Raw genomic sequence first — 20034 nt, forward strand, 5'->3', positions numbered from 1 at the left:
CTGCTCTATATAGACCCCACATTCAGACGACGTCACACTGGTTGCAAGCGTCATACTCTGGTTGCAAATAAAACCCATTCTGTCAGGTCTCTCTAGGCCTAGGGCGCGCAGCACTAGCCAACAACACACAAGAGGCGGTTGGGGTGCATCCCGAAACAACAGGTTGAGAATTGATTGCATGAAACTATCACCTGTGCATCCAGTCTCAATGTTGGTAGACAAATAATTGGTCTATTTTCACAGAGCAGACATTTAATTTTGGCACGTGGGCAGTGGTGGTCACATTTGTTACTTAAGTAAAAGTATCAATACAACATTGTAAAAAAACAATACTCTGTTACAAGTAAAAGTCTGTTCACTTGAGTACAACTACTAACTATCAGCATCAAAATATAATTAAAAGTACCAAAAGTAAAAGTACTCATTGTGCATAATGTCCCATTTCACAAGTTCAACATGTCTTGCTAATCTGCTAAAAATCTATAATCAAATGTATACAGGGCTGTATGTTTTGAAATAATTTAAATGTAGTGTAGTAAAAGACACCTAAAAATGTTCGTACAGTACAGTACTTGAGTACACATACTCAGTTATTTTACACCACTGCATGTGGGTTTGTTTTATTGTGTTGATTGTGTGCCAGCCAGCATTAAGTTAACTGTACAGAAGCTGTCCATGCTGGCATTACCTTCAGCTGTGTTTACTCTTCAAAATATCTTCAGTGAAAACGGTCTGTAGAAACCACGACTAGGTTGAGAAATAATTTCTGCAGTCTGAGCTTGGTATAAAAATGTTTTATTTATCAAATTTCAAATATATGAAATCATTATAGGTTTAATCTACAGGGAATACCCACACAATTATCTCCAAAAAACAAGTGAATAAGAGGTTCATGTTTTGTTCAGAAGGTAAAGCACATTGGAACAATAGCATTAGGGGAAGAAAAGAGGGGGGGGGGGAAACATAGTATCAAATGAAGCTGTATGGGGAATTCAAGTCAATCACGGATTCAGGAAATCCATTGCTGCAATACACAAAAGGGAAACTAACATTCACAAGAGATTTACAACTAGGGACACAAGATATCTGTAATAAATACAGCATAATGCTTCAGGGTGGTCGTGTGGTCAGACTGCACTGCTGTGTTTGGTGTAGGAAGAATGTGTTCAGGCACTGCTTGTCTGCTCCACCTTGACGACGCTGTGAAAATACAAAAGATGAGGCAAGATAAGCTCATTGTAAGATTTGTTTTTGACATCTTTAAGCTTATGACCAAAAAATGCAACTGTCCAATGCAACTAGCCGTTAACCACTGGAATCCCTATTTTGGGCATGTCATTATAGTCAAAATGTATAAGAGAAAAATTCAAAACAATTTAAAAGACTTAAAAAAATAGCACATCTACAAGCTAAAAATGTGACCATTAAATGGTTAATGGCTAAAGTCAAGGAAGACCCATTTCTTATTAACTAGGCATGCATACATGCATGTGTGTTGGCTCAGTCGCAGTATTTCACAACACAAAGCTAAATATAGAACTGCATTCGGTCCTCTGAATTGGACATACTGTAAATGCCTAAATGTAAATAAAATGTAAAATATACAAATATTTTTTTCTCCACCTTTTCAGAACATGGCTTATTTTAAATTAAAAGGACGGAGCAAAGTCTGTGTATAAATGATTGTATACATAAAAAAAATCACAGTATTTGTGTTACCTTTTTGGGTCAGCCTTGTCAGCGCTACTGTCTTTTCCCTTCTCTTCTTTCTCTTCTTTTATCTCTGTGGTGGAGAGAAGCAGAAAACACACATGAAATAACATTCCAAATGCCATGTCATTTAAATGTTGAATAAATCTGCTGTTTAGCATTCATCAGCATAGACTATAGGAAAAAGCGCTTTCATACGTTTACTTCCAAAACGTTTTCAAACAATACATGCAACGTGTCCGTCTTGTGAGCTACCTTCAGGCATGTACACAACATGGTCTTGGTACACGACAGACTAAAACATTGTACGTCATGTCTCAAATGTTTTCCACACATTTTATAGCAGTGGCGGATGCAGGATCTCTTTATGAGTAAGGCCAGGCAAATACGTGGTAGGCCCCCAGCCCCCTTTCTACTCATCCGTGAGTAGGCCTATTGCAAAATATTTTCCACCGAGTTCAGCCTTTATTTTACCAAGCAGGACTGATGATGCTGCAGCCTCAAGCAGCTTGTCCTGAATACGGTTTAGGCGGTCGCTGTGGCTGCCGTTCGTTTAGGCGTCCTCGCGTCGATGAGTTTGCTCTGGACAAACCTTTTTTTTACGCTGGTGCCATTGCTGTCTCTCTGCTGTCTCAAGAATAAAAATGAAGAGAACGAGGCCAGGACATTCTGTGTGGTGTTTATATTGTGTGCTTATGTCATGACGTAGAAAACTGGTTCTGTGAATGAGGGACACAGACAGACATTTCACACTCGAGTGTGAAATGGGATTCTGAGTACACACATTGGCTCAAAAGACCCAACATCCTCCAGACACGCAGGACGTAGAGAGAGAATGGATGTGTATTAAGCTGTTTGTCGTCCTTAAGTATAGGGGGCGATATTCACATAGTAAATACACAAAAAGCTGTCTGGCGGAGGGAAGGCACAGTGTATTCGAGGTAAGGCACGGGCCTGACTTGGCCTGCAGTGCGTCCGCCCCTGTTTTATAGACATCTTAAGCTGGGCTCAGACTACAGGAGAATCAAGGAGATTTGGATTGGAAATGCCCCTCTCAACACTATGCTACTGGTTCGAGGCTGATCAGAAGTGATTATCTACCCAGATTAACCTGTAGTGTAAGGGGATCCAAGGATCCAATCTTAAACCTCTCGATCTGCTTACAGACGATTATCCAAAATGTTTGACATTTATATGGATGATTACATCACTACTATCTGTGCGGGATGGCGTGAATTGTTGAGATAAGTCTACAAGGAGACAGACGTGAAGTGAATGAGAGGACCTTTGAGATGGCGATCGATTAATCCTGTTGTGTGTGCATGTTTAAGATTGTAGAGAAGAGAATCTTATAACATTATCCTTATGTGCGAGATGCAACCAGATTTGAAAATCAGTTCCGGATTTTAAAACTTGTGTCATGTGAGCAAAGCTTCAGCCTCATCCTTCACACCCGTCTTGCACGATGCACAAGGTGTGCGTACGGACATCACCTTTCCTCATCGTCCAATTTAAGAACACTCACCGACTTTCTTCTCCTCTGCTTCCTTCTTGTCCTCCTCGACACGTGGCCGTTTCAATCCTTTCTTGTGATTGGCCACGTTCCTCCTGCCTCCCTCTCCCTCGTCCTCCGAGTCTGAGAACTCCTCATCGCAGGCTATCCTCTTGTCCGAGGCGCGAACTGGCAAAAGGGACGAGACACACAATGCTTAAGATACTGCCAGCAATGGCTGTCAAAAACTGATTTGCTGTCAAAAAAACGGTCAAAAACTGATTTGCTGGCAAAGGATAGATGTCAGCAGTAATTTTAGTTTGGTTAACAGGAGCCGACAACTCTCAGAACGGCTGCATAATGCAGAAGCTGGCCTCCAGCAGCACCTGCAGTGTTTTCAGCCAACTCCCTCCCCATACCGATTCAGGGAATCCCAGAAGAATTACCATTTGGATCGTCTGTTCATTTATTTATTCAATTAAAGTGTTGATTTTGTGTAAGGATAAGGATAATTCCTTTTAACAGGTCGTTCATGAAAGTCCTTGCGGTCTTGTTTCCAATGAGAACCTGTGAGCAATTAGGGGTTAAGAGTCTTGCTCAGGGACAAATTTCATTTCATCGACACATATGCTGGCCTGGCCTGGAATCGAACCTGGGGCAACCAGGGCCTCTGGCTCCCTAGGCGGGCTCACTAACCACTCAGCTATGGCCTCCCTATTTTCTTGCTGACTTTAACAATTAAGGCTATGGGTATTTGATGAGTAAAATACGGCCCGGCATTCATCGTTGAACAAGGTTATACAACGAGGGGCAGGTGTATCACCTTTGGCTCGGACTGATGCAGCCATGCAACAACCCTCTATATACAGTAACGCTACATCTTTTTGTTGGTCTATTATGCAGATCCAGTTTACATTGAAAAGTAAAGGACAAATGGTGGGCCGTCTTGTCTTACTGGACATGCGTTTATCAGGATCCTCCGTGTCTTCATCAACAGTGTCATCTGGAATGGAATCCTCAGGGATGGCTTGTACCTGTACACCGGGGGCATGAGGCAGCATTCGCAGGTTCTCAAACAGTCGCTGCCTGGAAATTCAAATAAATGACACCAGTTCAGTACAGCTGATATTAACATTATTATTTCTTAAGGCTTTTCTGTGTTACTGTGACATCAATGACAGACAGCACAGTAGCCGTCAATGGAAACGGCCAGGGAGAGAGATCCCTTCTTTTTCACATCATAAGGCATTACACCTAGCCAGCTAAGTTAACTTCTGAATTAACAATACTTTTTATAATTTAGTATCCAGGAAATAGAAGGTAATATGGGCTGAAAAGTTCACCGTTATTGGTAACACTTTCAAAAGTCTATACTATGCTGTATATCTTTCTAGTTTTGAGATCCTTTTATTTTGCAATACTTTGTCGCTTTGTCAAAATGCTGCACAGACATATTGCACTTATATATATATATATAACTAACACACTGTTAGTTATTATTGTGTACATTAATATACATACTTGATCTTGTCCATGTACTCGTGTGTGTTCTGGTTGGTCATGTTCGAGGGACTGATGTGCAGCTTGAAGTCGGGCCCAAAGTACTCAAAGTAATCATTATACGGGAGCTCTGGAATAGAAACATCATTGGGAAATGGTGAGAGGAATCTATATGGGCTGTGACTTAACCCATTCAAACCGGGAAACGCATCTCTGTAATCTTTAGATTTTTTTGGCTCTTCGAAAATAGCAGATATACAAGCTCATAGCGCGGCACGAGTGCCGCGCTATGAGCTTGTAGATCTGCTATTTTTTGGGGGGAATAATCGTGGGTCTTTCAATATATATATATTTTTTAAAGCGAACATTTGTAACTCAAATCTTTGCTTCTGGGGATTCTACAAATGTATTCTAAATACAAACTAATGTTGCTAATAATATCAGTGGTTCTCAAATTATATGCATTTTGGCCGTGGACCACCATCTCAACACATTTTGTTCCAGGGACCCCCAGAAGTTGTAACAGAGTTAAAAATGTTCGCTTCAAAAATATATATATTCAAAGATTTGCACAAAGATTTTTGAAAAACAGCAGATCTACAAGCTCATAGCGCGGCACTCGGTGCACTATGAGCTTGTATATCTGCTATTTTTTTAATAGCCAAAAGAAATCTTAAAATGGCACACAGATGCGTTCCCGCCTTCCCGGTCTTAACGGGTTAAGATGATGAACATGGCAGTAACAGATTTATACTCTGATGCTTCAACGAAAGCGCCACATTGTCGGCCCTTTCAAATGCCATTCAAATAAAAAATGAGGGATAACGGTGCCGGTTAATGTGATTTATAAGGCGACACACTGAGAGTGGAGGATAGCCGAGAAAGAGGAAAAAGGGTTAAATTTAATGCCCCGGAATTCCATTAACTGAACCACTGGCACTTTTGATAATGTCGCCTACTTCAGACACACGCTTTGTGATGGAGACGTTATGCTGAGTCAGCTCCCTGAAGGAGTTATGGCATATTTTCATGGGGGAGAATTTTCCGACAACGTATGTACGACGGTGTATAAAATAGGGCTTAAATGGTTCACCAGACTGACCAATTTAGTTCATTTTATTTGTTGAAATATATAGAGAAAAGTATTTTTTTAAAGTGCTTCAAAATGTTTCTAAAAAGTAATCGATAGAACAATCACTAAGACAATAATAAAAAGTTACAGCCATCATTTCAACAGATATTTGGAGAAGCCAGTGACCAACCATCAGGGATCTCGGAGTCCAGCGCCACTGCCGTCTCGTAGGTCCAGCAGCGTGCCACGTTGCGGATGGTGTAGCCTCCTCCACCCAGCATGAGCAGCGGCAAGTTGAACGACTTCATGTACTCCACACATTTGGCATGGCCTGTGGGGGGAAAAAAACACCCACCAGTAAATATCCCCAGGGTCAATTTATCCATTTGTAACGCTGAGATTATACGAACATAATCAAATTGACTCTGGTTACATTTGTATAATTTCAGAGTTAACATAACACTGTGTATGCTTAAAGTAAAAAATGTGTGTTTCCTACAGTATGTCCATGTCCAAAATAAGAGATGACCATGTCTATACAAACTGTTATGCGTGTGAAATTTGCCAATGGAGAGGTTTTTTCACATTCCTTTGCTGAAAGTGGAGCAGATGTCAATCTCACCCATTTATATAAACATATCTTTGGTGGAAGAGACTCAATGGCTTGTTAATCATTAATGAATCGAGAATTTCTGAATAAGGGAGAAAGTGTAGTGCTTCAAGCTCCTTTCTAAGCGAATTTCACACAAATGCCCAGTTGGTATTGCCATGCCAAACCTTTTATGGACATAAACATGGGGGAAAACATTTTTGAGTTAAGGGAGACTTTAAAAGTTGAGCCCTCGTACCGCGGATGGTGAGGTTGAAGCAGCCAAGACGGTCTCCTGAGAGAGAGTCTGCACCACACTGAAGAACCACGGCGCTGGGCTGGTACATCTCCATCACCTTTGCCATCACCTGTACAACAGTTACACAACAGTTACACAGAGGAAGCCAACCCAGTACAGGTACAGCTTTAGTTATTTACCTGATAAAAGTTTATTTATCTGTTTTCAATGTAAAGCCACTTTTAGTACCTAGAAAAGTGCTATATAAATCTTAGGCATTATTACTACATTTGTATGTACCCTCTGAGAGTTGAATTAACACCGTCTTTGCAGTGAATGAAGCATAAAAAGACACTCACCGGTTTGAAGATCTGCGCGTATGAGTCATCATCGATGCCGTCCCTCAGTGGGAAGTTCACAGCGTAGTATTTGCCCTTTCCAGCTCCAATGTCCTAAGAGCAGAGGTACGGGTAATTTAATACTACATCACATGATAATGTTGCTTTCCAACAAGTGATTGTCAAGCTTGCATCGTTACAAAACCAGTGGGCTAACATTACCAGTCAAGAGGTAGTGAGTGCCTAGTTAGCTGGTGAGATTGCATTGCACTGAGGATATTTTGCACTCTACCAGTAAGTGTGGCAGGAGAGATCGTTCTGTAAAACTTAAAATAATTAAGAAATACTCGCAATGAGCTAGGAGGAGCTCAGTAACCTGCCAATACTTGCCATTGAGTGTGAACTGGCTAAACAGATGGATTTTAAGACTTTGCATTCATAAAGACAAGGGCCGTATAAGAGGCAAAGATGAAGCCATAAGGTAAAAAAAAAAGCTTTTCTAGTAAGCAATGTGTGGTGTAAGTATAACACATGTTTGTTTGTGTGTATAGTATATCAGAGTTGTATTATGGTGTGTGTGTATCTCATTTATAAAAGGTAATGGGTCGCACTCAGAGTGGCAAGAGTGAGTTTCCTCTTTTATCATTTCTTACATGTCAAATGAACAAACGTTCTTTTCATGCATGCGTTTATGTGGGAGAGAGAGAGAGCACATGCATGCTTTGATAAGAATAAAAGCAGATTTGGGAAGGGCCCATTCACTGGACCCTTTCAAGGGCCCAGCCATTTCTCTGGGCAACCCTCATTTATGGTCTATTCATTGAAGCCACTAGATTTTGGTTTAGACTACTATGTATCTACTTGATTCGATAGGCAAGCTGTGACAACAACGTTGGAAGGTATGCGTGTGAGAGAGACTGCGTGGGCAGTCTGCTACCTCCGTTAATCAATGAATCGATGTTGAAACGTAGGCCTGTTGTGAGGATGAGCACAAGGGATGAAAATAACATTAGGTGAGGCACTCATTTCCCCCACATCGGAAACGGGTCATTCAGCGCATAAAATGCCATGGCTGAATGTTTGTCCCAGACCAGGCCTGCATAGCTGTGATAAGTGTTGCAAGTGGGGGGGGGTGGTTGTAAGACATTCAGAAAAATTGTACGGCTGGAAATCATCAGGTTTGAACATAAACACCCACTCTAAATGCAAAGGCTCACCCTCAGGTCTCCAGTACCGGGGAAGTACTCCCCGTATTTATGGAAGGACACGGTCATAACTCTGTCAGTGGTGTAGAAGGCCTCCTCCACTCCATCCCCGTGGTGGATGTCAATATCAATGTAGAGCACCCTCTGGTGGTACCTGGGCAGAAGGGAGAGGAGAAATAGTGAGGAGAACAATTTAATGAAATGTCATTTATTCAACAAAATAACAATCATAATGTTTTCAATATATTGTCATCTCCAAAAATGTAATAAACTTTGTTTTTTTAACCCATTAAGACCTGGAACTGTGTCATTTTTAGATTTGAGCTAAAAAGCATTATTTTACACTTTGGCTATTCAAAAATAGCAGATATACAAGCTCATAGCGCGGCACCGAGTGCCGCGCTATGAGCTTGTAGATCTGCTATTTTTGAAAAATCGGGAAAATGTGTGCAAATCTTTGAAATATATATATATATATTTCTAAAGCGAACATTTTTTACTCAAATCTTTGCTTCTGGGGGTCCCTGGAACACAACATTTTGATGGGGGTCCGCAGCCAAATACATATAATTTTGGGGGTCCTTGACATGAAAAAGATTGAGTACCACTGATATAGAAACATACGTTTTTCAGAATACTGTTGAGATTTAGGAGACATGTAGAATCGGCTTCAGGTCTTAATGGGTTAAGTAAAAGGTAAAATGTAAAAAATAAAACATAACTCACTTGAGCAGCTCCAAAATGGCCAGGACAATGTCATTCACATAACAGAAACCCGAGGCCTCCGACTTCTTAGCGTGGTGGAGTCCTCCTGCCCAGTTCACTGCTATGTCTGTTTGCTGTCTGTTCAGTTTCACTGCCCCCGCTGTGCCAAGAAGAGAGCCATCTTAGTACCTTTTTTCCCCATTCCTTTTCAGTATATACACTGTACATTGGTGTACATTTCACAGGGTGCCTACACATTTTCCATTTCAAAATGTATAAGGACGTACACGCCATTTCAATTGACTGCCACTCAGAAGGAATGGGATAACCCAACATACCAAAAATGCTTCCTCCATCAATCTAATTCACAATATATTTCTGGCCCACATAAATGCAATATCTTTCATTGAAAAGGGGGTAAATTAAACATGAGGCTAGACATTTAACATTTCAGAGATTCAGATTTCCAAGATATGGAAATAAAGTTTAGTTCAGGTCACTTTACTATAATGACCCCATGACCTCTTTGTGACCACCGGCTTCGGATGCTGTCAATGCACTGAATGGGACATTATGACCAAAACACGATTTACGATTCTGTGTCTATCGGCACATAACTCGGACAGTGCTGAGTCGAACTTCGCAACGTTCGGCGCGGCAACTCGCTCGCTTTAGCTCTCTCGGTGGTGCCTCTCGTGGCTCAAGTTAGCTTGAGACGGCGTGCCTCCCGACGCGTATATGTATAAACTATTACTATACTTTATACAAGACACCTAGTGAGCCCCGTCGGTAGGTCAGTACCTCTTGTTTAGACCAATCAATAGTCTGATTAAACATGGGTAGATCAGTATCTCACCTACTTAGACCAATCAATAGTCTGATTAAACGTGATAATGTCCCATTTAGTGCATTGACAGCATTTAGAAATGGGTGTTGTGACAGCCATAAACCTCGATAAGGACTTTTCCCATTTACCAAGACCTGTATATTGTCTCTGTCGGGTGGAAACCTCATATGGTCAAAACTGTGACTTTTCAAAAAGTATCAAAAGTAGCAGATCGACAGCTCAAGGCACGTCGCTTCGCGTCGTGTTTCAAGCTTGTGGATCTGCTACTTTTGTGTGACGCTGTAGAATGATCAAGTAGGGCCTTACGAAAAAAACACAAAAAGTTAAACTATGGAGATAAGAAGTTTCTGCCCGACAACAGCGATATACATGTATTAAAAAGGTTGGCTCCAATACCTCCGCATAACAAACGCTTAAACCAGAGGCCGTCAAAAGCTGGTTTGGCTAAACACAACACAACATCAGCGTATGTACACTTGCATATGATCGTGGTATTTTATATTATAAACCAGTAGCTGCCACATTACTTTATGTGTTTATGTAAACAACTCCACAGTATCTTCGTACAACAAAATATTAAATAATGCACCTTTTCTTTCAACTTACCAGCAGAGCCACCAGTGGAAAGCTGGCAGAACTCAAATAATCCATCAAACACTGGACAGTCCTCTCCAACGTTGACTGTAGGGGACAGACAGAAGGAAGTTGATGTTCTGATCACAGTATATTCTTGACAACTTATGGGGGCACGTTATTATTGCATTTTGTGCATGACTGTTAAACTACTGTTGGTAATTTGTAATCAAAAACTACTAATATGAACACCAATGACTATGCCCTACATAAGAGCGTTAACTCGCATCACTTACAGCGCTGCATTTGCTTGCTGTACTCAGACATGTTGTCCGGCCGTATGGATTTGAGGAACTTGATGTAATCGTCACTGTGGTACTTTGTCATCTCATCTGCTGTGGCTTTGTGAGGTCTCTGCAACGGAAAACAACCAAAGCGGTTTAATGGTAAGTGTGACCTGCAAAATGTGTTACTGCAAAGAATTTGAAATAGTACAATAGTATGCCCAGAGTAATTGCTTTACTTGAGTGTAATTTTGTTGTACAAAATGTGCACCAATAAGTAACTGTTCTCAATTTCACAACGTTAAAATAAAAAAGGTAGGGTAGGTGATATTTTTTTATTAATAGGTTAAAGCACTATATTCTGATGCTATAGAGTGCATGTTCGGTAACAGGAGTCTCCCTATCTCTCCAGATATTTAATAAACCAATCAGGAGAGAGTACCCGTTTATCAGCTTAAATGTTATATTGTTCCAGTTCCAATTGTATCTGCTTATTTCTTCCATCACTTCCAATTTCACTTGTTTATCCTGTATGAGTTCTCTCTCCTGATTGGATAAAAATGGTATCCCAACTTGAATGTTATGTTATGTTTATTAAAGAGCTGGAGAAACTTTAACACTTATTTTAACAAAGGAATATCACTTACCCTACCTTTAACCTTATAGGACATAATATGAACATATACAAATGCCTTATTCTCCATTTATGTTACATCCTCTCAATGTTACAGGCAAGAATTATGATTGAACCTAAGTAAGTAACCTACGTATATTTCCATTTTCCTGTACAGTCCATAGTTCAGGAGTAGGTTGTGGGTCATACGAATGCGATGGGGTTTCATGGGATGACCCTGGCCATAGTAGTAGTTCCCAATGTCACCTGTACACAAAAGGAACCACAACTGGTTAAAGTGAAGATTCATAAGTAATGCACAGCTATCAATTCCAGTGACCTGAAACTAACATCGTTAGTTGATGACCCAAGGAAACATTTGACGTTGTCCATAACATAAGTAAATATTTAGGCTTACAAAAAGTGCTAAAAATCTTACACTAGGTTAACCACATGGCAACCTTGGCATCCTTATTCTAGGCATTGTCATGATAGGCAAACATTTAGCAAAAATAGTAAATCTACAAGCCCATGTTGCGACGCATAGTCAGTTTGTAGATCAGCTAGAAGATTTGGTGTAGATATAATGGTAGTGTAGTGGGGGGGGGGGGGGGGGGGGTCAAGCGCTCAGGGGATCCCGCTCAATAAAGTATATAGGGTTTACGGTTAGTTTAGAACAGTGGTTCTCAAACTTTTTCATGTCAAGGACCCCCGAGTTGACACTTATTAGCCCGCGGACCCCCATTTGAAAAGATAAGCCAGGGACCCCCATAAGAGAAGATTTTTTTACGGCTCTAGCAGTGATTCTCAACAATTTTAATTTCAAGGACCTCCAGTTTGACCTGCATTAGGCTACGGACCCCATTTAATGGCATATCTATCTCTGGGACCCCAATTCATACTGTAAAATTAATGTTAATTTAACTCTGAGAGTGTACAAATGGAACCAAATGGACCCGTGGACGCTCTCAGAGTTACAGACCCATAAGGGTCCATTTGGTTCCTATCCATCATTTAGCTGAGGACCCCCTGGAACCCCCTCAAGTACCCCTGGGGGTCCCCGGACCCCACTTTGAGAACCAATGGTTTAGAATTCATTAAAAGGGATAATGTTCCTGGTCAATTGAAAATGCATGACACTTGCTCGTGGACATGCATGCTAGATAACATGCTTTGTATAACAGCAACAACAATGTATCAACCCTCCTCCTGCTTGATAAAAGTGATGCTATGTTTGTTATTCAGTTGTTAAACCTCTAATAATACAATGGCCATTTAAGGCTCATTGTGGGTCCAATAAACAGACCTATAATTCAATTGTACCTACATTCAAAATCAGCACTTCCACCAAAAAAAATGTTTGCCTTGGTGACTTTACAAATACAACCACTGACTTTACTTGTGGTGCCATTGCAGTGTGGTTTAAATGCATGCACTAAAGGTGTGTGTGTGTGTGTGTGTGTGTGTGTGTGTGTGTGTGTGTGTGTGTTGAATACACAGGACCACAATGGAAATAAGCCCTCAGGGCTTTTTGAGTTATTCTTTTAGCACTATTGTAGATTCTATAATCGTACCACCGTACCATTTGCAAACTGTTAATAAAGTATTCAATCAATGTGTGTGTGTGTGTGTGTGTGTGTGTGTGTGTGTGTGTGTGTGTGTGTGTGTGTGTGTGTTCCATTCATTCAACCCTGCTCAGCAGTTACATTAATTGGTCTCATATATGACTTGATATTAGGTTTTATTTTCCCTGGTGCTTTTTCTTAGTCAAACCCCACCAGGCTACAGTACCCACAGACTCCATTAGTCATATCATACCAGGCCAGCCACTAACGTTAGCAAGCCTGCAAGTTAGCCCACCTAGCCTCTAGGCTGCTAACCAGCTCCATTCACTAATGCTACCAGTGTTGCCAGATTTTGATTTTTTAGAGAAATGAGCAACCAAGTCTAGGAAAACAAGCCCAAAGGAAGCAACTAGCGCATTTAAGCTACACACTATGAGCGTTGTGAGCTTGTAGATCTACTATACTATTTACAAAAAAAATCCTGAAATAAAATGTGGAATATTTGGAAGATTTTTTGAAACACAAATGTGGTATGCGGCGGGGCTCCCTGGCACAAAACATTTTCAGGGGAGGTTAGATACATATTCATTTGGGGGTCCATGATAATAAATAATTGAGAACCAATGGTTAAAATAATTTAGAAATTGTGAAACAAGCCCAAATATGCAACTACACTTTAGAAACAAGCCCAAATAAAATAACCACAACCACCAATATCTACTTTTGTTGTTGTTGTTAAGCCCAAAGTCGCTTATAATAAGCAGACATGGCAACACTGAATGCTAGCCAACAACGTTCTTGTGTGGCTACCTTGCTGCTGCTAACCAGCTAGCGTTACAGGCTAACCCTAAACATATCTGGTCCGACGAGGCGCGTTGCTGATCGACACAAATGACGCTCGATCCAAAAAAAAGCGTCGACGCTGATCGCGTCCCCATGGGTCGAAAGCATGTCATTTTTTTGGTCAAGCAACAACACGCTCCGTGCGACACAGTGTGTAAATAAATGACACCAGCCGGAGTTAGATTAGGTGCCCCGATTTGGGCCGATATTGGGATGATCCTTTGGATCAGGTCCTGCACGTACCGTCATAGTAGTAGCACACCTTCTTCTTAGTCCCTCCTGCAGCCGTGAAGGCCATGCTGCTCGAACCCTTACAGCAAAACCACTACTTTAGTTTTGGGTCGTTTTTTTGTTGTATGGATAAAGATGGTGCGGCCTCAGGCCTGGGATCCGGTGTTAACTGTCTTGTTATTGATGATGATGATGATGATGATGGTGGTTCCTCAATAAAGAGGTTGTGTTGAATGGGAGGAGGCGGTGCTAACGCACGAAGCGGGCGGGGCCTACTGGCTGTGGGGGGAGGGGTGTGTGGTGGAAGAAGTACAGATATTTTACTTATAAGTAAAAGTATCAATAGGCTCTATTCACAGCAGCCATATTATGAAGACATTCAAAGGTGTTACCAATGATACTAATGAAGGCTCTGTTCCATTCTGGTCAAACGAGTCAGGGTGCTAATATTGCGCATATCTACAGTTGGGCAAGGGGCTTCCAAATGGCCCCTTGCAGGTGTGTAACTCTGAGTGTACGGGTCCATTTGTACACTCAGAGTTATGGGGGTCGTGGAAACCACTGTGCTAGACTAAATGGAACAGAGCTTTTATTAGTATCATTGGAAGTGATAATATGGCTGCTGTGCATAGAGCCTATACCACCGTTTACAAATAATGCTCTGTTACAGGTAAAATGCCTGTGTTCAAAATGTTACTCGAGTAAAAGTACAAAAGTATTGGCATCAAAATGTACTTATAATAATGTGCCAAATGTGAAAATACTAAAATGTTTGAAAATAGCCGATCTACAAGCCCACAATGCATGGCTGTGAGCTTGTATAGCGGCTATTTTCAAATTGCCTATGTATAAAATAGGGTTAAAGTGGTTAATGTGTGTTTTATAATATCATAATTTATATCTGCAAAGTAACTAGTAACTAAAGTTATCAAATAATTGTAGTGAAGTTAAAGTGTAATATTTGCCTTTGAGATGTAATGGAGTAGAAATCAAAGTACTGAAAATTGGATATACTCCAGTAAAGTACTGTATAAATACCTCAAAATTGTACTTAAATACAGTACTTGAGTAAATGTACTTAGTTACTTTACACCATGGGGGGGAGGTCCTGGGACGACCAGACCAGACAGTGCTTTATACTTTGTCGTGTGATGGCATCGTGCGCTGAAAATAGCCGATCCTGTTCTCAAATGGGGTCTGGCCGTCTGGGAACCATCCTCAGCGGTCCTTGATGGGGTTCCAGGGGGTCCTCACTCAGCAAAATTGATAGTAAGGAACTGGTCCATTTGGTTCCCTTTTGTACACTGTCAGAGTTATAGGGGGTCAGTGGAATAATGCATAATATACCAAACTGGGGGTCCTTGAAATGACAAGGTTTGTGAAAAAAAAATTGTTCAAGCTCAAATAAATTATACACCATGATGACACAGTTGCATGGATTTAAAAATGAATTCCCTCTGCTGTTCTGTTAAGCCACGGGGTTTCACTGTCAAACCTTTTCATGTCATGGACCCCCAAATAGATTTTTCTGTTGGCCATGGAGCCCCATATCAAATGACTGACCCCTGATGAATTGTTTAATTGTAAATGAGAAATAAGATTCATAGTGTTGATATTTAAACATTATTAGAATAGTCACTTGTTTTTGCGTTGTCCCTGGACTCCACTTTGAAAACCATTGTATTAGGCAATAATACATGCCAGTATTATTGTGAGATTCAACCATATAGACGGACAGTTAATTTAGCCTATAGATTATGGAACATCAGGTTGTTTAGTCACGAGGACCAACAAAATACATGTTTTAATCCAAAGTAGTGATTTATAGGTCAAAAGTACAGTAAAATGAAACAACACTAGATGTCACCATCATCTTGGAACATCATCACCACCTCAGCTGAAACTGGAAACATAATACTTGCTTCAATGGCAGATTTTAGAGTTGACTTGCATTTCAGCTAAGTAGTGTGTCATGGGTGTTTTGATTCACTTGAACTAACTAATTACAAACAGATACATCATTGGGGTCATTGATATAGCAAAATATGGCCCTCATTGTCTGCGGTGGAATAGTGTCGTAAATCTAGGGTTGAGTCAGATTACTTTGAAATGTGTAGTCAGTTACTGAATACAAACTACATGGCATTTTTTGTAATTAGTATAACCTAATCTCAAAATAATGAAATTCAACCTGATAGTTTTTGATTACTGCAAAATCAAACATTGAAAATATTGCACCATATACAAAAATACAGAATATCTGAGACGCTGAAGTGAAAATGTTCTCCACTAATATTAAGATTTATTGCTTTGCCTTGAACAAGCAATCATACTAGTAGCATTACTAGGCTTCTACTATTTTGTTCTATTCTATCTTAGGTATTACCTGATCAAACAAAGAAATGCTGCATGTGAGTTGTTAAATAATGAACGAACTGACAAATATTTACATGTTCTTTTAATTAAATCTTTTTTTTCTTTTTTTTTTACATCACACTTATGATACAGAATGAATACTTGCACACAAACAGACAATTTTGCTAATTATCATAGAATAAACAGTTGGTTTGACAAGAACATCTTTTTTACTATGGCTTTGTGCCAAGCGGATTGAAAGCAAATGGTAAATGTTGGGGAAAAAGCAAGTAAGTTAAAGTACTCCACAAGTCTCGAGTCTTATTAATGCGTGAACGTTGAGTTCAGTTTGAAACTTCAGATTGTAACTGCATTTCTGTTCTTTATTGTGGGAAAACGGGAACTGTTGTGTTGGGAATCAAAACTGAGCAACTCCATTGGAAAACAGACCGAAGTCACGGTAGCACAGTGTTTATTGAAAATAGCATGATGAAAGAAATGGCATGGTTTCAAATGAATGAAAATATGTCATATACAACACAGGAGTCGACTGTGTAATTGTGAAATCTTGATTGGACATGCAGACAGGATTGAAAAAAATGGTGTCATGGAAAATCAAATAATCTTATACTGAAAGAACGTTTTATTCATTCATGGTGTTTTGTTTTTTCATGAAAGGCATCACACTTAAAGCTTATCATAACAGCATGAATGTTGATAGTCTTTTGGAAAGCAATATATGGTTGGTAACATAAAAATAATGTCTTTATTTTACCACACACTAATGCACTGGACTTTTTATGTATAGGGGTGGTGATAAACAGGTGGAATATTTCGCAAGATCAAGTGCTTTGAACAGAATCATGTTTGTCAAACTGTCAAACAAACTATTTCCTTCGAACTTTCACACAGTTTAAAACAAACAAACTTCCGCTTAGTATTTGGTCACATTGTCATTCTTGTATTAAATTCAATCAAAGTGCTATTAATATCCTTTTACATTGTCCCAGCCTGGCCCTTTACAAGCACCGAGCCGAACAAACCCATTTAAAGAAGTCCAAAGTTCCTCATTATGGCCAGTTGAATGTCCTCCCAGTGATCTGGTAAAACTTTTGATTGAAGGGGTGAAAGAACTTTTGCAGTTTGGCCACCACCGAGGGGTCCACCTCCGGGTGGATGCGGCCCTTGCTGCCCGCCAGGCACTTGTTGAAGACAATGTTAAATCGCAGGCAGTAAAACCCCCGGGTGACGTTGAAGTACAGGTTGTACTGACTGATCCTCGACGGGAGGTTGAGAAAGCGCTCGACCAGCTGCAGCTCCGGCAGAGGGTCCGTGATGAGGCGGTCGCCGTCCACGATGTGGAACTGCTCCACGGGGAAATACTTGAGCCAGCGCTCCAGGTGTTTGGTGTAGATGCTGGTCCGCACGGCCTTGTACTTGGTGTTCACCTCGCAGGTGTTGCCGTCGATGGCCAGCTTCTCAAACTTGTGGTAGGTCTTGTTCTTGCGCTCCTTGCCTTCGAGCACCTGCGTGTAGTCCGACACGGCCCTTGTGGTGGGCTCGCGCACGATGATCAGCAGCTTGATGGAGGAGTTCATCTTGAAGATGCGCTCTGGCACCTCCTCCGTGATGAAATAGGCCGGACTCTTCTCGATGGTGATCTGGTGAGGGAAAGAGAAGGGCATTTTCCCCCGGTACCAGTCGATGCCCCGCGCATAGTTCTGGTCGTTGTCGAAGAAGTGGATCTCCTGCGAGGCCTTGACCACCGCCGGGTGTAGATTGAGCATCTCCAGGAGGGCACGGGTGCCCCCCTTGCGGACCCCGATGATGATGGCCCGGGGCAGCTGCTGGACCAGGTTGTGCAGGCGGATTTGCTCTTTGGTGGCATTGCCCTTGCGCAGTTCGTGGAGCAGGCCGCGCTTGTACTGCAGGGTGCGAAGAGGTATCTGCTCTGGCTCAGGAGGGGCCAGTCTGCTCTCAACGGGGCAAAGGGGCTGCAGCCTGAAAGAGGACAAAACCATGTTATATTATCTGAACAGGGCAGCATGACAATTATGTTGTCATTAGATGGCCATCCAAGACAAGACAGAAGTGTCACTGATGTGGTGACACTAGCCCTAACCACCCTTTTTAGGGTGGCCATCTAGAGACCAGCCGAACACAATAGCCTCGATTAATTAGTAATTAATTTATCCATATGCAGACAACACAGACACACAGATACTCAGAGATTCCATGCGTCTCAATTATGCAAGGGGTGTTCTAAATGTAGCCGCCAGAGGGAGGCAAGTCACTAGAGGACAAAGTGACGTCATGAGCAATAGAGACATTAAATAACGTTCCTGACAACAGATAGCAAGTCGCCAATCTTTGGGCCCTCACAACACTGCACAGGTTAAAGTGTCTGAGTGTGGGACTAATCTCGCGAACTGCACAAATGTCTTGTGCACCCTGCCAATAGGCCAAGGAAGTAACTTTTAGTAGTCAGCTGGCTGGCTACTGCTGGTAAATAGAGTGTGCAATATGGTTAGTTAGCTGGTTTGAACATTTTAGTTTGTTTGTTTGTTTGTCAAACCATCCTCCCCACTCTAGATTGATCAGGCAACCCAGCTGTGCTTAAGCTCTCCTTTGCGCTTCGGCTGCCATTAAGGGGAGGGATTTTTACACCGTTTGGATTGCTGTCTGCTAAACCAAGGCGCTTGGCTTGATTTAATTTTGTAGTGCACTTTGCTCTGTGGAGCTGCAGTGTGATCTGTGGTGCTAAGTGTCTTGTGCCGTGTGGACGTGTGAGATTCACAGTATACTCCTCTCCCAAAGCCCACTGCAAGCAGGAGGAAAGCACAAGCCAGCTGGTTTGTCTATTATTCATTTCAATTTTATTAAAGTGTCAAATCACAACAAGTTGTCTAGAGGCCTATCCAGTAAATGTTGTCTGTTATTGCTCACAACGCATTTCAATGATTTAGAACACAACAGACATTATTATTCCATTATCTTAATTTGTTCCAATAAAATAGCCTATTCTTCTATTTGACTCAGGACTGATTGAAATGCAGACACATGAATAATGTCCTCAGTCTCACCGCTGCAGTGATTTCATTGGGGGGCATTTATGATGATTAACGTGATGTGAAACGAGACGTTTACTTTGATTAAACAAAACAAAGCCTTCGATTAGCGCCGCGGATACCCACTTATCCAAGGTCCCGACCCTGGCCACGAGGTAGAGGAGGCTTCCAATAGCGAGGCTGACCAGGACGAAGAGCTTCTGTCTCAGCAATGCCTGCTGTTTGAATAGCATGGCCCTCCATCAATCTTCAGGACTGCGTCTTCGGCCTGTGGAGAGCAGAAGCACACACGACGCGTCATTTATACGTAACTTCATTGTACGACGAAAATAGCCGATCTACAAGCCGATCTACGAGCTCTACAACGCGTCACGTCGAGATGCGTCGCGAGCTTGTAGATCGGCTATTGTCCTTGAGGTGTCACTGGTCGAAGTAGCCTATCAATCAGGCTTAAACCACTAATCACCGTGAGGACAGAGAGACAGCCTAATGTTTATTAACATGCACTCAATCAAGTCTTACAAGTGATTAAGCCACACTCGCAGGATCCCTGCGAAAGTGCTGCAGTGCCATTAGAGCTGAAGCCCGGCCGCCCACCCGCCTTTGTGAAGATGTATTTATTTATTTGATCTAATGTGTGGACAACCTGCCTGCCGGGGGTGGCTGATGCTTTCAGACTGTGAAGGTCTAATTGGCAGCATTAGCAGCAATCAAAACTTAAGGCCCTGAATTTGACCTTAAAAAAACAAACATTCAATTATTAAATGCCCAGAATGCTGAGATGAGAGCTGTGAGTTGTTTATCTT

At 41.5% G+C, this 20034-nt stretch overlaps 2 protein-coding genes across 2 annotated transcripts; both read right to left on the minus strand.

The window, feature by feature from the left end:
• Nucleotides 1–778: 778 nt before the first annotated feature.
• On the minus strand, nt 779–14034 carry LOC311062676 (histone deacetylase 2). Its single transcript, XM_084081881.1, has 14 exons — nt 13818–14034; nt 11321–11433; nt 10566–10683; nt 10303–10377; nt 8871–9009; nt 8157–8298; nt 6961–7053; nt 6623–6731; nt 5965–6105; nt 4724–4832; nt 4158–4288; nt 3236–3391; nt 1720–1783; nt 779–1200 (listed from the first exon to the last, which is right to left on the minus strand). Exons 1-14 carry the CDS (start codon nt 13870–13872, stop codon nt 1167–1169), a joined length of 1479 nt encoding a protein of 492 aa, XP_083938007.1. The 5' UTR covers nt 13873–14034; the 3' UTR covers nt 779–1166.
• A 3196-nt stretch (nt 14035–17230) lies between these two features.
• Nucleotides 17231–19490, minus strand: LOC311063107 (heparan sulfate glucosamine 3-O-sulfotransferase 5; the record flags this gene model as incomplete). Its single annotated transcript, XM_084082319.1, has 2 exons — nt 19355–19490; nt 17231–18161 (listed from the first exon to the last, which is right to left on the minus strand). The coding sequence occupies exons 1-2, from the start codon at nt 19459–19461 to the stop codon at nt 17231–17233; spliced, it is 1038 nt and encodes a 345-aa protein (XP_083938445.1). The 5' UTR covers nt 19462–19490.
• Between the last annotated feature and the right edge of the window lie 544 nt (nt 19491–20034).

This window comes from Gymnoscopelus microlampas (assembly GCF_963454915.1).
Source record: "Gymnoscopelus microlampas genome assembly, chromosome: 16".
Taxonomy (NCBI): domain Eukaryota; kingdom Metazoa; phylum Chordata; class Actinopteri; order Myctophiformes; family Myctophidae; genus Gymnoscopelus; species Gymnoscopelus microlampas.

Coding starts and splice junctions, on each gene's coding strand:
- LOC311062676 (XM_084081881.1), bottom strand. CDS start 13,872: ATGGCCTTCACGGCTGCAGGAGGGACTAAGAAGAAGGTGTGCTACTAC. Junction 9,010..10,302: donor TTCCACTGGTGGCTCTGCTG/GTAAGTTGAAAG, acceptor TTCTTGGCACAG/CGGGGGCAGTGAAACTGAAC. Junction 4,289..4,723: donor GAGTACATGGACAAGATCAA/GTATGTATATTA, acceptor TTGAATTTCCAG/GCAGCGACTGTTTGAGAACC.